The sequence below is a fragment of the Hyperoodon ampullatus genome (genome assembly GCF_949752795.1).
Source record: "Hyperoodon ampullatus genome assembly, chromosome: 3".
Classification (NCBI taxonomy): Eukaryota; Metazoa; Chordata; class Mammalia; order Artiodactyla; family Ziphiidae; genus Hyperoodon; species Hyperoodon ampullatus.
Window position 1 is genome coordinate 33,977,838 of NC_136916.1, and position 17,800 is coordinate 33,995,637.

Sequence of the window (17,800 nt, forward strand, 5' to 3'; positions counted from 1 at the left end):
GAAGAGGATAAAAGAGAAGCAGGTAACAAGAGGAAGATAGGGATTCAACACATAGTTTTTAAAAGACAGACAATTTGAGTATGTTTACACGCTGACGATAAAACACAGAACAGAGGGAGAGAATGAGGTGAAAGAAAGATGCTAATAAATGGCCGTGTGGAGCCGTGGTAAAGATGCAGTCTCCAGAGTCAGACTGCCTGTTTGAATTCCTGCTTTCACTGCGTTCTAGCTGTGTGATCTTGGGGAAGTGGCCTAACCTCTCTGTGCCTCAGTTATCTTTTTTTGTAAAATGAGGGTATTGATGGAACCTACAGTAAATTTTGTGAAAACTAAATGGTAAAGCAATTAGAGTACATCATAAGCACTACATCAAAGTAGTGATGTACATCAAAGCAGTACATCATAAGCACTAAATAAGTGTTAGCAATTATCATTTTTATTGTTGTTAAGTCTAAAGAAGCTGAGTGGGATCCCGAGAATGGATGGGTGGGCTGACCTCAATAGGAGGGCAAACGTTTCACTACGAAGGGTATGGACAGGTATGTATGGATGGCAAATGGATTTGTATATTCGATGGTGGAAATTTGGGAGGGATTGCTATCTGAAAACTTCTGTGTTTCTATGAAGCAGAAGGTGACATTACCTGTTTATGATGAGGAGAGAGGTAAATCTAGTTTTGAAGACAGTGAAGTCTTGAAATAGTCATTATTGAGAATGGATGATCAACCTAACCATGGAAACACAGTACAGTTGTTGGCCAGAATGTTTCATGGCACCAATCTGCTCAGGAGTGGGAGTGTCCCCTGCAGGGCTCAGAAACCTGCAAGCAGCCATGGAACTTAGTGGAGGATTGGATTCATCTGTGCTTGGGGTTTTGCTATTACAGTAAGTCCCCTACAAACAAATGAGTTCCATTCCAAGAACGCGGTCGTAAGTCCAATCTGTTCTTTAAGTCCAACAAAGTTAGCTTAGGTACCCAAATAACACAATCGCCTATCTAGTACTGTAGTGTAATAGGTTTGTCATACTTTTCCCACAAATAATACATAAAAAACAAACAAAAACAGAAAGAAAACAGTTTGAATCTTACAGTACAGTACCTTGAAAAGTACAGTAGTACCAGCTACATCACCACTGCTTTTACACTTGCTTCCGGACATCCTGGGCTTGAGATAAAAATACTGTACTATGGGGCTTCCCTGGTGGCGCAGTGGTTGAGAGTCTGCCTGCCGATGCAGGGGACACGGGTTCGTGCCCCGGTCCGGGAAGATCCCACATGCCGCGGAGCGGCTGGGCCCGTGAGCCATGGCCGCTGAGCCTGCGCGTCCGGAGCCTGTGCTCCGCAACAGGAGAGGCCACAACAGTGAGAGGCCCGCATACTGCAAAAAAAGAAAAGAAAAGAAAATACTGTACTATATACAGTACTGTACAGTAAAGTACACAAAAGCACAACCACTTGTAGAGGATGCACGCACGTGACAGTGTATGCCAGACACGTGAACTCACTTATGTGATTGGACAGGCGAACACATGTTCGCATCTTTGAAAGTTCACAACTTGAAGGTTTGTATGTAGGGGACTTAGTGTGTTCGAGATGGAAGGACACAGAGTGCAGGACTTTGGGATATTGGCCAGAGGGTGCTTGATGAAATGGACCAACATTGAGTTAATTTATACTAAAGCATCAAGAAGAGTGCCTGATGTATAGAGTAGGCTCTCAAATAGTTATCCATTCATTCATTTTAATTCATTGCTATTGGCTGCTATAGATGATTGGTGGATAAATTGATAAAATTCAAAGGCTAATACAGAAAACAATAAAATGGTACAACTGGGTATTGAAAAGCACTGTCTTCTTTTAAAAAGCAGTTCTCTTTGGGGGGATTATATAATGTGAAAGGGCTCCTACTTGATGAAATGCTGGAAGGCCTCTGCTTTTTCTTATTCAATACTAGTTGTGCACAAACAGCAGTACCCGTGGGCCAAGAACATCCCACAATTTGTTATTCTGGCAACAGGCTTGTTTTGTGGCTTGGGCTTGAGTCAGAACTTCTTTGGATGCAGCATCAGGGGCCCTTTCACCACCTGCCTCATGGAGACTGAATTCGTGGCAGGCCCCCCAAGGTGAAGCGGAGCTGAGCTGGGCTGGGCTGAAAGTGATGCTGTTGACCTGATGGGTGAAGCCAGTCTTTGATCCATCGGCCTGTGAGAGTTTGATCCCATGGAAATAGGTGACAGAGCCAGAGACCCTCGGCCTGGCTGCGATACTGGCCAGGTGTGACCTTGGTCCCAGGGAAGGACACACAGGTTTGCCAGATACCTGTTGTGTGCTAAACCCTTTGGCACGAACTGTCCCTGATTCACCTTGTTTTACACTCAAAACAACACTGACAGGTCAGCGTTTGGTGAGACTCCCAACCTTCCTAGTTTGTAGGCTCTTCATCTGAGAATTGAGCGCATAGACATCAGTGGTCTTCAGCCTGGGCTCTGTGAATTCTCAGGTTTCTGTGGAGAAGATACAGACGTTACCAGGGGTAGCAAAAAGGGACTGGTGGGTGCAGCTTAGTCTTCCTCTTTGCCCTGACCTGCTCTAGAGTCTGGAGTTCCCTGTACACTTTTGACTGAAGAACGGCTTTTACATTGAAAAATCTCACAGAGCACAGGTCTCTGTGATCTCTAAAATTCTTCCTGGGATCTGATCACTGCCTCTCCTGCAAATGCTCTTTGCGGCTTTGCATTTGAGCCTCCTTCTCTGTGCCTTGGTGTCCCTTTGTGCAGAAGGAGGGTTTGGATAAGAGAAGCTCTGGCCTCCGTGATCCTGGGAGTGGAGGGCGTGGTAAACACTTGGGCTCACTGAACCCCGTGTGGCCGGCACCCTGGAAGGGCCAGTGATACTGAAGGAGGATCTCTCCATCTGTCCTGTCTCACGGGCACCACACCCGGCCCTCACAGCTCAGTTCCAGGACTCAGGTCTCTCTCCACTTGTCCACATCAAGTCACATTGCCTCTTCCCATTTTCTCTTTCCTCCAGGGATCCATGAAGTGGTGGCTAAACCCAGTCTGGTCGCCACCCGTCCACCGAGGGCCAGAGATCAGGAAAGGAAGACGGGCAGCTTTACTTCCTCCCTCAGGATGGAGCCTCACAGCCATTCTGGAAAGAGCAGAAAATCCACAAAATTCTGGTCCATCTCCCGGTCCCTGATCCTGTGTAATGCCAAGACCAGTGACGATGGTTCAAGCCCCGATGAGAGATATCCTGATCCTTTTGAGATTTCCCTGGGCCAGGGCAAGGAGGGACTTTTCCTCTCATCCGTGCAGCTGGCAGACACGTCAGAGGCCGGGCCCGGCAGCGTTCCTGATCTCACGCTGTCCTCCGAGGCCGCTCAACTGCAGGCAGCTGGGAGTGATGGAGGCCAGAACTGTAGGAGGATGTTCTTCATGAAGGTACGCCCAGGATTTGTGGGGCTGGAGGAGCCCGCGGTTGCCTTCCGGTGCTGTGAATGAAAGGCTTCGTGTCTTTTTATTCCAAAGTCAGGGAGGCACAGAGTTCTCATTCGGAACAGGGGAAGAAGTTGAAAGCAGGGCCCACTGGAATGACGCCGAGGAGCACGGCAGTGAATCAGGCTCAGTTAACCTTCCTGCTTGAGACATTCTTTGAGATACTGTGTCAGCCCCAGGTCAACTGAGCCTGGGTCCCTGCTGGAAAATGCCAGGTGCAATTACACTGGGAAGGGCTCCTCTCCAGACAGACAGTATCCAGCACACCACAGGCAGCTCAGATAGAATCCAGTCGAGAACCTGATAGAAGCTGACTTATAGGGCCCGGACTGAGAAGGAGCCGGAAGGTCAATCAGGGCAGGGAGTACAGCCTGAGTGAGTTTGCACTTGAATGCTGACCGAGAACGTTCCCCAGGTGCCCCTTGCCAATTCCAGCACAGGTGTGAGTGAGGGCTGGCAGGCAGAGCCGTAAGGGAAACGGGAGAGGGAAAACGAAGTAGGGTTTGGAGACTTGCCAAAATTCAGAAGGTTTTCTTTTCTGTTAGACCGTATCTCAATTTTTGTTATTATAGCAAGGTGGAAATTGCAGGGTACTGTGAGATACAGGCTGATTAAAGAATTTCACTCTTGAATTAGTCTCTATAAGTCCTATGCCCTCAGCCTTCCATCAAAGGCAGGATTTCTCAACGGTCCAAACAGCCCTGAACCTTGGAGCCAGTGCAGCTCATTCAGGGATGGGCCAGCCCCGAGGGGCTTTTCCCACACCTTACTGCCAAGACCCGCTGGGCACAGTCACGTGACTGTCAACAGCAAATAGGGAAGGTGTTCCGGTACCTTTGGAGGAGATGCAGTGCTTTTGCATCCTTCCTTGAGAAAGAAAATCATTGCTTAACACGTGAATAGTAAACACCATCATGTAACGTTATATAACAGGTTAACAGGTCCGGCGCAATAATCTCCAGACACAAGCAGCTACCTCAAGGGACCCACCCAGCCTAGGTTGCTCCATCACCCACAAGGTGGCTTCTGTTGATGTGACCTGAGCTCACCCGATAGGGTAGAAGGAGGGAACAGCAGCTCAGTGGGTTTGGGGGAGCCTGGCCAGGCTCCTGGTTTGCCACCAATGATGTGACCAGTATACAATCCACCAACTGAGAGTCAAGTTTATTAATGACAATGCCAATTTATCCAGGTTAGAGTTCACATAAAAGAAATTTTAAAATCATTTGGAGTTTCCAGCGGACTCCAGAACGAACTTTTCACTTGCTTCTATTTAACTGAACAAGCATTTCCTGAGCACCTGTTACGTGCCAGGCACAGTAGGGATCCAGCCCCTGCCTTCAAGGAACTTGTCTCAAGTGGAGGAAAAAAAGTACACCCCACCGGGGCTGTAGGAGGCTCCAAAGGAGGCGGCACATCTCTAGGGGTGGGTATCAGTACATTTAGTCAATGTTTACAGAGTACCAACCCGTGCCAGGCACTGTTCTAGGGAGTAAGACAGACTCAGTCCCTGCCCTTGGGCAGCTTTTATGTTCGTGGGGGGATACAGATGTGAACAACTTAGCATATGTTATAATATTAAAGAGTGAAGGGCTCTGAAGAAATATTAAGCAGGATAAAAGGATAGAGAGTGATGAGGAGGGGTCGCTGCCCTTTTTGAAAAGGTGATCATGAAGGCTTCTCTGAAGAAGTGACATTTGAGCCATGACCTGAACGAATAAAGCAGAGAAGGGAGTCATATGAACATCAGGGGGAAGAGTGTTCCGGGCGGAGGGAACAGCATGTGCGAAGACAGGAAGAGAAGAGTGTGCTTGTGGAATGCTGGAGGAGAATAGGGTGCATGGGCGGTTCAGGGAAGGGGAGAGCGGGGGAGGATGGAGTCGGGGTGGTAGCCAGGCACCACACGTGGAGTTTTACTCTCAGAAGGATGGGGAAGCCTTGGACAACGGAGCAGGGGAGTGACCCGATCCTTTTAAGGAGCACTCTGGCTGCTGAGCAGAGAATGGAGCGTAGGGAGGCCGGTTAGCAGAGCTACGACAATAACCGAGGCCGGAAGTGACGTGGCTGGACTGAAAGGGTCGTGGGAAAGGCACTGAGGATGCTCAGGGTAGGCATTTATTTTCAAGGCAAAGCCAACGGGATTTGTCGATGGAAGGATGGAGCGGGGAGAGAGGCAGCAAGCTTAACTGCAAATTCTGACCTGACCTGTCCTGGGGAAAGGAGGTGGCCTGTTCTAATATGGGAAAGACTCAGGGCTGCAAAAATGATCAGGAAAAGGTGAGATGCTGCCAGAAGGACGCAGGATCTGACAAAGCAGGGGTGGGTGGAAGAGAATCCTAGGTGGAAGGAACTGTGTGAGCAAAGATGTGGAGGGCAGGAGGCACCGAGTGCTTATGCATGGGCCACCGTGCACAGGAGAGTGTGTCTGGAGCTGCGTTTTGGGCGCCTGTCCAGTGACAGGAGGATGGAGCCCCGGGGAAGCTAGATGAACAGGCATAGGACAGGAAACTGGCAAGGGGTCAAGGATAAGCTCCACCTCTTCGTCTCTCTGTGATTCACATGTGCACCGTAATTTGGTTTAAAAAATGTTTTCACAGCTCTATCTCATTGTCTCCTTCCTGGGAGGAAGGAAGTCACAGCAGCATTTGTATTTCCGGGGGCGAGGGTGGGCAGTATGGCACAGGGGCTGGCGGTGTGAGCTCGTTAGTCTGACTGCTTGGGCTTGAGTCAGGCTTTCCCAGTTGTGTGATCCTGGACAATTCACTTTAACTTTTTATTTTATATTGGAGTATAGTTGATTAACAGTGTTGTGATATTGATAGTTTCAGGTGTACAGCAAAGTGATTCAGTTATACGTATACATGTGTCTATTCTTTTTCAAATTCTTTTCCCATTTAAGTTGTTAAGTTCCCTTAACAGAGTAAGAGTTCCCTGTGCTATACAGTAGGTCCTTGTTGGTCACTTTACCTTTTTGTGTGCCCATTTTCTCATCTATGAAATGGAGAATGTTAATGATGATATATGAGTTTTCTTAGGATAAAGTTATAAGAATTTACATAAGAAAATCCACAGTGCAGTGCACATAGTAATTGCTTAATAAATACTATTATTATTATTTCTGTTTTAGGATGGGGATACTGACTGGCACTGAGTAATTAAGTAATTAATGAATTCAATAGCATATATTAAATGTGCCAGGCTGTGGGCAAGACTTGTAGCTTTGCAATGCTCATAGGCTAATGAGGAAGACAGGGATGAAACAGATGATTCCTGTTTCGGGGCGTGGCTACAGATCTGTAAGGGAAATCGTGGGGATGCTGAGGAGGTATGTGCAGTTCTATCTGGGGAAGGGCATCCCGGAGGGGGTGAAAGCAGCATCTCCAAGTAGACAAGTCCAGATCATAGCAGTGCGAACAGGCAGAGAGACAGGAAGAAGTCTCAGAGGCTGGAAAGTGGTTTGTTTGCTGAGGTTGGGGGAGGAGTGATGTGCCTTTGAGTCAAGTTCAAGGCAGGGATGAACTGGGAAGGCAGAGAGGGGTACTGGCCAGCTCAGAACCCAAGATTGTTTTTTTCTTTTTAAGGAGCACAGGTGATCTTTAACTATCCATTCATGAGTTCTAAACAAGTAAGTGTTTCAGTTGTCTGAGCAGGTCCTGTATCAAAAGTGCCAGGGCAGAAAGGTCAAAGGTGACAGCTTGTCCCAATATCCTTTTCTGGAGGAGCCTCTGTGTATTCAGTAACACCACCCTCCCTCTCCCTTCTCGCAGGGACACTCTAGCCCCCGCCCGGCTCCTGCCCTGCACCCAGGCATGACTCAGTTGGCCCAGATGGATGCCTCAGCTTCCAACAATGCCATGGTTACACTGATTTCAAAACAACATCTGGAAAGAGGCCCTGTGACATCAGCCTCTTCTCTAGAAACGCCTAATATGAAAATTAAAAAAGAGGAAGTTAGATAAACAGCCAACTGAAAAAAAAAAAAGCCTTATTGGATGTGTTGTGCTTGGCACAATTAGGACTAAGTAAATCATCACCCAGGGATGTGTCAAAGCTGGGCAGGGGTGTGCAGAATCTGGAGTAAGCATTTGGGTCTGTGCATTAAGGGACTGGCAGGGTCCTTTTTCAGGAGGAGCTTCCAGACCCTTGGGGAAGAATGTTCAAAGCCAGATTCCCCAACCAAATAAACAAAAACACAATGTATCAGATCTAGACTTTTCAAAGGAGGGAATGCACAGACTCCTTGGCTACTCCAGACCCACTGTCTTTTTCCAAATGGCAAGAGTATTTTTAAATGCCCTTTAAGTAGGACGTTGAGGCAAAGGGAAGGGAGCCCACTCAGGTGGGACTGAAGCTTACCTAAACCACCTTCTCTTTCCTCTCTCTTCTCCTTTCTCCTTCATCCCTTTCCTTCTGTTTCTCAAACATTGGCAAAGCACCTGCTACGAGCTCTCCTCTGGGGATGGAGAAACACATTTGATACTATTCCTTCCCTCAGATTGCTTGCAGGCGTGAACATTATTAATCCTGTTCCTTGTCCCCTCCCCTAAGCTATGGCTCTGCGGGTTCAGTTTTCTTATGGAAAGGGTCCCAGGTAGAGGATGAGTAGTTGGGGAATTACATCCTCGAAGGAGCCTTCAAGGTTACCTTTCATTTTCCCAGAGCGTTCTACAGTCATAGGATTTATGTCCTTCATTATGGAACCTCCCTAGAGGCGAATGGGCCCAGGTCAATCACTGTGGCATCTAAGCAATCTCAAAACAAGAGAATGGCTTAGGTCAAGCTGACCTAAGGGACCTGCTTGTCCCTCCAGGAGGCTCAGCACGTGTGGACGAATGCTGTAGGTAGTGCTTCCTTGAAGGGAGCCAGAGCAGTGGGGTGTGCGGGTAGGATTGGGGCAAAAAGTGCAGAGGGGGACAGTGGAGGGAGGGGAGAGAGAGGAGGTGGTGGGTATGGGAGAGAGATACCACTTCTGCATCCCACAAGTCGAGCTTGACTCCAGATTTACTAGGAGTCCTTTTAAAGAGATTTTTGTCTATTGCAAGGTCATAAAGATATTCCCCCGTGATGCTTCTAGAGGCTTTGTTGTTTTACCTTTCACATTTAGATCTTTAATTCATATGAAGCCGATTTTTTTTTTTTTTTTTTTTTTTTTTTGGTACGCGGGCCTCTCACTGTTGTGGCCTCTCCCGTTGCGGAGCACAGGCTCCGGACACGCAGGCTCAGCGGCCATGGCTCACAGTCCCAGCCGCTCCGCGGCATGTGGGATCTTCCCGGACCGGGGCACGAACCCGTGTCCCCTGCATCGGCAGGCGGACTCTCAACCACTGCGCCACCAGGGAAGCCCTGAAGCCGATTTTTGTATACCTTGTGTACACATTAAAAACTTTTTTTCCTATATGGGTATCCAGTTGATCCAGCACTATATTTTGAAAAGCCCGTCCTTGCCCCACTGTACAACAATGTCATCTTTTTTATAAGAACTATATCTATCTATCTATTTCTGGCCTCTCCATTCTAAGTATTTTTTCTTTTTCTTTTCACTGATACCACACAATTTTAATGATGATAGTTTTAGAACAAGTTTTTTGATATCTGGTAATACAAGTCCTCTAGGTTAGTTCTACAAACTGGAGTTGACAATTCTGGTGGGCTTTTTACTAGAATTGCAAACTTGAGTTGATAATTCTGTTGGGCTTTTTACTGGAATTGCAAACTAGAGTTGATAATTCTGGTGGGCTTTTTACCCTAATCCTCCTATAGATTTATTTGAAAAGAACTGACATCTTTACAATATTGAATTTTCCAATCTGCTGACATGATGTATTTCTTCAAAGTTTGGCTGCAGTTTTTTTGGTTTTCAGCATACACAATTCTTTTTTTTTTTTTTGCCATTTTTGAATAATCATAGCTCTATTTCTTCCTTCTAATTTTTATACATGTTCCCCCTTTATTTCACTGGGCTAGGGCCTACAGTATAATGTGAAATAGAAGTGGTGATAGCAGTCATCCTTATCTTATTCATGAGCTTAAGGTGGAAGTTTCATTATTTTGCAAATAAATATGTTTGCTGTAGGGCTTTTGTTTTGTTTTTTTTTTTTTTTTTTTTTTTTTTTTTTTTGCGTTATGTGGGCCTCTCACTGTTGTGGCCTCTCCCGTTGCGGAGCACAGGCTCCGGACGCACAGGCCCAGCGGCCATGGCTCACGGGCCCAGCCGCTCCGCGGCATGTGGGATCTTCCCAGACCGGGGCACGAACCCGTGTCCCCTGCATCGGCAGGCGGACTCTCAACCACTGCGCCACCAGGGAAGCCCCTTGTTTTGTTTTTTGTAGATACTCTTTATTGGGTTGAGGAAGTTTCCTTCTATTTGCAGCTGGAAAAAAAGTTTTATTTTTCCCCTCATAAATTGTTGAGTTTTATCAAATGCCTTTTTTTCTGCATTAATTGAAATAATCATATGGATTTTTCTATTTTATTCTTGTTAATGTGGTGAATTACATTGATTTACTTTTTTGAATGTCAAAACAATGTTGCATTCCTGGAATAAACTCAATTTAGTTCTGGTATATTATCCTTTTAATATAACTGTGGATTTGATATGTTAATGTTTTGTTTGTGATTTTTGCCATTTGTGTTGTGAGAGAGACTAACCTAAAATCTTCTTTTCTTGTAATGTCCTTGTCTGATTTTCATATTATGAGTATGTTGGCCTCATGAAATGAGTTAGGAAATATTTCGTCTTTTCCATCCTCTGGAATAGTTTGACTAATATTGGTGCTATGCTTTTTTATTTTTAAATTTTATTTTACTTATTATTTATTATTTATTTATTTATTTTCAGCTGCTTTGGGTCTTAGTGGCGGCACACGGGGCCTTTCGTTGCGGCGCACAGGCTTCTCTCTAGTAGTGGCGTGTGGGTTTTCTCTTCTCTAGTTGTGGCGCGCGGCTCCAGAGAGTGTGGGCTCTGTAGTTTGCGGCACGTGCGCTCTCTAGTTGAGGCGCATAGGCTTAGTTGCCCTGTGGCATGTGGGATCTTAGTTCCTGACCAGGGATCAAAACCGTGTCCCCTGCATTGGCCTGGAGATTTCTTTGTGGAAAGGCTTTAAACTACCATTGAATCTATTTAATAGATATAGGAATGTTCTGATTTTTAATTTCTTCCTGTATCAGTTTTGATAAGGTGCATTTTTGTTCTAGGATTTTTTAATCTGAATTTCTGAGTTTATTAGCATAAAGTTGTTCATAAACTATTAGTACATTTTAATTGAAATTTTTATTGAGATAATTGTGGATTTACATGATGTTGTAGAGAATAATACAGAGACATGCTGTGTAGCCTCTCCCAGTTTCCCCCATAGGTAATATTTGTAAACTGTAGTACAATATCACAGCCAGCATTTTGACATTGATAAACCTACTCATCTCATTCAGATTTCCCCAGTTTTATTTATACTTGTGTGTGTGTGTGGACATGGATGTGTGTTTGTACTGTAGTGATGTCCATTTTTCATTCCTGATATTAATGCTTTGTCTTCTCTCTCTCTTTTTAAAAATTCATCTATCATTCCAGTGATATATCTATTTTATGTCTTTTCAAAGCTTTTGATATTGTTGAATTTCTCTGTCCTATGTTTTCTATTTAATTAATCTCTACTCTCATCCTTATTATTCCTTTCTTTCACATTCTTTAGGTCTAATTTTTTGTTTTTATTTTTCTAGCTTTTTGGAGGAAGCTTGGATAATCTATTTTCAGCTTATTTCCTTATCCAATGCTATAAATTTCCCTCTAAGTTTAGTAGTTTCATCCATAAATTTTGATATTCTATATTTTCATTATTTTAGATAAGTAGGTAAATAGATAAAGATGTATATATTTTTCTCTTGTGATTTCTTGTGTAACTCATCATTTATTTAGAATTGTATTGTTTCATTTCCAAGTAGTTGAGGACTTTCTAATTTTTCTTTTTCTCTCTCTATTCCTAGATTGATTATTCTGTATTCAGAGAAGAGAACATATTGTGGATAACTTTACTCAGTGGAATCTGCTGAGACAGAATATATATATTGTTATTGTTGGATGCAGTGTTCCATATATGTCAATTAGGTCAAGTCAGATAATCACATTTTCCAGATCAGTTTTATCTTTACTGATTCCATTCCTTTATTAGCTACTGAGAGAAGTGTGTTAAAGTCTCCAGTTATGATTGTAGATTTACTTCTCCTTTTAGTTTTGTCAATTTTTGCTTTATATATATATATATATATATATATATTTTTTTTTTTTTTTGCGGTACACGGGCCTCTCACTGTTGTGGCCTCTCCCGTTGCGGAGCACAGGCTCTGGACGCGCAGGCTCAGCGGCCATGGCTCACGGGCCCAGCCACTCCGCAGCATGTGGGGTCTTCCCGGACCGGGGCACAAACCTGTGTCCCCTGCATCGGCAGGCGGACTCTAAACCACTGTGCCACCAGGGAAGCCCTGCTTTATATATTTTGAAGTTATATTTTTACTGTGCATACACATTTAGCATTTAAAACTATTTTCCTGGTGGATTAACACCTTTATAATTTTGGCATAGTCCTCTTTAGTCTATCAATTACTTTTGCAGAAAAATGATCTGATATTAGTATAGCTTAGCCTACTGTCTTTTGGTTAGTGTTTGCATTGCATATCTTTTTTCCTCTTTTTATCTACAACCTGTGTTCACCTATATAAAGAATATTTCATGTAAACAGCATGTAATTAGGTTATTTTTCTTCCATCTTACAATCTTTATCTTATAATAGTGAGTATTGATACCATTTACATTTAATGTCATTGCAGATGAGTTTGGGTCTATATTTACTCCTTAATTTTTGGTTTCTAGTTGTCCTCAAAGTTTTACATTTTTTTTTTTATTCATCTCTTCTTGCCCTCTTTTAGATTAATACTTCTTTTTTACTACTCCATTTGCCCTTCTTTTAGCTTCTTAGTTATACATTTTTTACTATTTTTTAACCATTAAAATATACAACCTATGTTCTTAATGATTTAGAGTGTCCTATAAATTTGTACTCTTATCAGTTCTCAGACAACACTTAGACCTTAGACACACAGCTCCGTTCATATGTCCTACTTTTTTTGGGATATTATCGTCATGCATCTCAAGTCTACAAATATCGAAAACTCAAGACTAGATAATGATTATTGTTCTGTAGAGTCAGTATTCATTTCCATTAATTCACATGTTTACCGGTTCCATCATTCTTCATTCATTCCTGCATTTCTGTGCCTCTCATTGCGATCACTTTCCTTCTGCCTGAAGCAGGCCTGCCTCTAACACGGGCAGGATCTGGGACAAGAGAACCAATGGAGATCTACATGCCAAATATCTCCAGGTTTAAAAGTTATAAATCAAGGTAAAAATATGTTTAAAAATTTATGTTCTGTCCTCCTCCCTTGACAAACATACCTTCATAAGTACTTGGACAGCCAAGTTCAAGTAAGTTCTTGGATTTCTCAGCATTTTGCACTGGAATGTGGTGGCACAGGGAGAGACTGTTCTTGGCTCTTGGCCACCGGCCATGCTCCCCTTCTTCTACTACCCACAGCACAGTCCAGTACCACAAGAGGTCTTACCTGCAAGAACGTGGACACCTGCAATTCTCTAATCATCACCGCCCTCCCACCACTCCAGCAAACAGCCACCCTGGCACCCCTCCAGCCTAGGGCTGTACACATGAGTGGTATGATTTGCTCTTGATCGGATAGACCCAGGGGAGAGAGACAGGTTGCGGGCGCAAGGTCCTTTGCTGCAATCTGATGCCTCCCACCTCATTTGTTTCTCAGTTTCCCTCTAGCTAAATATTAGCAGATCACCCAAAAGGCCTGAAGCCAGCATTTATCTACCCTGGATCTGGCACTCTTTTTATGGCACTGGATGAGATTGGGTACTGGCACATAGTAGTGGCTCTATAAATATTTGTGGGAAGAACGGTTGTTGCATAATTGAGTAGAATGAGGCCACCCTTAAGGCCTAGAGTCTATTGACATAGCCTGAGCTGGCATTGGTTTTTTTGAGCTAACACATGGGTTTACGTTGGACATTGCTTTGAGCATTCCCATTGGAGTCACTGGACACTCGATCTGGGGGTCTGGAGTCACTGGGCACTCGATCTGGGAATAAGAGAGCAGCAGATGAGGCCAGACGTGTGGGAGGGCCTCCCTCTGGGGCTGCCTTCCTAAAAGGATACAGAATGCTTTGATCCACATGGGAATGGCCTCTGTAGTGTGGAAAACCCTGCTTTTCTTTACAAATTCAAATTATCGGTTAGGCAAAGTCACCACTCATGCAGAGTGACTCAGGATATGATGAGGTCAGATCAACCGTCAGAATCTCTGGCATGTGCTGTTGCGGGGAGAAAGGGTGGTCGAGGCCCTCTGTGAGCAGACAAGTTTCTTCGTCTTGCTGCCTGCGAGCAGCTCAGCCTGTGGCTTTGAGGCCCAGCCTTCCTTGGCAAGTGGCAAACCCAATCCTTTGGCTGCTTGCCTCTTCCTGCCACAGAAGAGCAGCTTGTGGAGGCTGAGAGCAGCCCCTGGGAGGGAAGCTTGGGACTCCAGGACTCCCACGGAGTAGCCACATCCCCTGTGTGTGGGGAGGGAGCCTAGAGTGGTCCACGTGCAGGAAACTGGAGGGCCGGCCCACAGGTACGATTAAGGAGCACTTGCTGTCTTCCAGACATCACTTCACGTGATTTCTAGTTGCTCTTTCCATAGTCAGAGGCATTTGGAGCTATTTGCTTGGAAGCTGGTTTTCTGAACCTCATTGGTTCTGACAGGACACCATTTGTTTAGGGAAAGGGGGTTTGGTGGAGAGAAGCAGGAGGAGAAGGGAAAATGGGAAGAAGTAGTAAACCGTCTACCTTTCCTACTCTTGTTTCTCAGTATGGCCCTTCATATGTACATTACAGGCCACCTAAGGCTTCTCCCTATTCTTTGCATCCATCCCACTAGTTACTATCTCCAGGCTTCTGCCCTTGATGGCCCTGCTGCTTGGAATACCTTCTGCTTGGAATACCTTCTTGACTCTTGTCTTCATGAATCCATGTCTTAGTCATCCTTTAAGGCTCAGCATGAATAGAATATCGGTCATGAAGCTTTTCCCGATCCTTCCTTTATTCTTTAGTTTCCACTATCCCTACTTGAAACAACCTTCTCCCTCTGGATTTCTAGGCCATGCTGTGCCTCCTTATTTAACTACAGTAACTTATGACAGAAACACAAATGTATGTGTTCCCATTGAAGAATGAATTCTGGGTAGTAGTCACAGGAGAATATCTGAAAAAATGTTAAAACCTGTGTGAGTTTCCATCACATGGATGTATCATAATTTATTATTTTAGGATCTTAAAAATATTTTGTCAAATACTGAGAATATAAAAATGAATTTATAAAATGTATATGCACTCTAAAAAATAAAGTTGCCCTAAATACCTCTCTATCAATCATCAAGTTGAAGGAACAAAACTTACCATGAACTTTGTGGTCCCCTGAGTGCCCCTACCTGTTGCCATACCATTCCCACACCTCAAAGAGGTACGCACTATCCTTAACTGAGGGGCTCTCATTCCCTGGCTTTTCTTTAGAGTGTACCATATCTGTTTATATTCCTGAATGATGGATTCTCTAGTTCTAGCTACCTTTTTTGTTTTTTGTTTTTTCCTGCGGTACGCGGGCCTCTCACTGTTGTGGCCTCTCCTGTTGCGGAGCACAGGCTCCGGATGCGCAGGCTCAGCGGCCATGGCTCACGGGCCCAGCCGCTCCGCAGCATGTGGGATCTTCCCGGACCAGGGCACGAACCCTTGTCCCCTGCATAGACAGGCGGACTCTCAACCACTGCGCCACCAGGGAAGCCCTTAGCTACTTTTGATTAATCTTTTCATATCTTTTTAAAATCCTTTTACTTTTGACCTTCCTATGTCACTATTTTCATGTGGACAGCGTATAGTTGGGTCATTTTAGATTTTTATCTACCCTGTCAATCTCTCTATTTTGGATGTATTTAGATTGTTTACATTTAAAGAAAAATCAGTGTGTTTAAATCATTTACATTTCAAGTAATGATTCATATGTTAAGGCTTAAGTCTGCCACCTTATTATTTGTTTTCTGTTTGTTTCCTCTATTTCTTGTTCCTTCGTTGCTTTTCTCTTGCCTTTCTGTGGATTACTGGAACATTTTTCAGAGTTCTGTTTGGATTTATTTACAATATTCTTGAGTATATCACTATTTATAATTTTCATAGTGGTTGCTATGTTATCATATTGTTATCATATTGCTATGTATTGCCATATTGGTACAAGCGTTTTGCTATTTTGAGTGAAAACTGACTTCATTTAGGCCCCTTTACTCTCTTCATGTCTTAAATATTTCCTCTATATCTATTGAGTACCATATCGGATGACGTGACAACTTTTCCTTCAACCACAAATATGATTAAAGAAACTCATGAAGGGAAAAATAATCTATTATGTTTACTCCTGTTTTTACCAATTCTGCTGTTCTTTCCTTCCTGAAGTTTCCAGCTGTTTTATCATTTTCTTTTCATTTGGAGAGCTCCTTTGAGACATTCTTTAAGGGTAGATCTTCTAGCAACACATTCTTTTAGTCTTTCCTACATCTGAGAATATCTTTATTTCCTCTTCATTTCTGAAGGGTATTTTCAATGAATATGGGATTTATAGTTGGCATGAATTTTTCTTCGCTTGAAAAATATTGTCTTCCTTCCTCCTGCCTTCCATGTATTCAGATGTGAAATCTGTCTTTTGACTTGGTGGGTTTTTTGGGAGGTAATGTATCATTTCTCTCTGGTTGTTTTAAAGAAGTTTTTTCTCTGTCTATAGGTTTTCAGAAGTTTAATTATGAGGTATCTTGGTATTAATTTCTTTGGGTTTCTTGAATTCAGTTCTCTAATCTCCATTTGCTTCTTTTAAAAAAGCTTCTATTTCTTGGTTGATGTCTCTTAATTTTTCATTTGTATCAAGAGAATTTGTCAATGATTGTTGAAGCATTTCAATGATGACTGCTTTCTAATCCTTGTCTGATAATTCTGACATCTGATTCATTTTTGTAGTGGCATCAGTGGTTGTCTTTTCTTATTCAGATCATGTATTCCTGGTTCTTGATGTTAGAAGTGACTATTAATTGTATCTTGGACATTTGCATTATTATGTTGGGGTCACTTGATCTGGTTTAAATCTGCCATTTTAGCAGGCAGCCACCTGCTTACATTTAACATATGGTTCTGGACTACTTTTGCGGGCTCTTGTTGTAATGACATTTTAGTTTTAAGAGCCCTTGCTATGCTATTCTGGTCTGCTTCATTTTTCTGGCATGGCTAGAGCGCTTGCTTAATCCCTGCAGTTCTGCCTGCTGGGATGGAAAGAGCTTCTCTGGCCTGCCGGTATCACTGGTGACCATCTGCTGCTCAGGGTGAGGGTGGGCAGAAGCTTCTGGCCCTGGGTCTCCTTTGCCACTAGCTGGAGGGCAGGAATACTGATCCTGCCCACACAGGTGGATCGACCTCCTGCTTGTGCCCCAGTTATAGACTGGGGGCTGGGTCAGCCTGGGGCTTTGCTGCTGCCGCTGCTGCAGGTAGATTGGACCACCTGCCAGTGCTCTAGTTGTGGAACAGGGGCTGGGACACCCGCCAGGGTTTGCTGCTGCCAAGACAGACATGTCACACCTCCTGTTGGTACCCTGGTTGTAGGGCAGGGGCTGGGGATCCCACTAGGTCTTTGTTGGTGTTTCCGATTTCCTGGTCTTTTGGCCAGAACAGAGAGAGCATTGTTGTTTGTTTGCTTGTTTCTTGTCATTGCCTATTGGCAGTTCTGGGTTGCAGGCCTCTCCAGTGTTTGATTTGGGTGTATAGTTCTTTATAAGAAACACAAAGAATTCACCAGGCTGTCATTCATCAAGTTCTGTGGTCACTCGCCAGTTAGCCTTCTCCTTGCTGGCATTCAGAATCTTTTTATTGTTATCTGTTGAATAATTTCCAGGGTATTTAGTTGTATTTAGCAGAGAGGAGGAAAGTGAGTCGACACCATCTTGTCCTAGAACCGGAAGTCTCAGTTCTACTTATTTTTGAAGATGCTATGATCGCAATTGCACAGACTTACTTCTGTTACTCCGTGTTATGTTCCAGAAATTTATTCATGTTATTCCATTTTGCTGTGGTTCATTGATCTTCACTGCTTTATGGTATTCTATTTTGTGAACACACAATTGATTTATCCATCGTACTATGGACGGGCTTTGGGGATATTTCCC

General features: G+C 43.9%; 1 protein-coding gene across 2 annotated transcripts in view; it reads left to right on the plus strand.

The window, feature by feature from the left end:
• The first annotated feature begins 3,117 nt into the window (after positions 1-3,117).
• Positions 3,118-17,800, plus strand: part of IL16 (interleukin 16) — a 71,589-nt gene continuing 56,906 nt past the window's right edge. For both annotated transcript variants that reach the window (XM_079701097.1, XM_079701098.1), the window contains exon 1: positions 3,118-3,444. In XM_079701097.1, the coding sequence (XP_079557223.1) occupies positions 3,133-3,444 (312 nt within the window). In that variant the 5' untranslated portion in view covers positions 3,118-3,132. The remainder of the gene's footprint in view (positions 3,445-17,800) is intronic.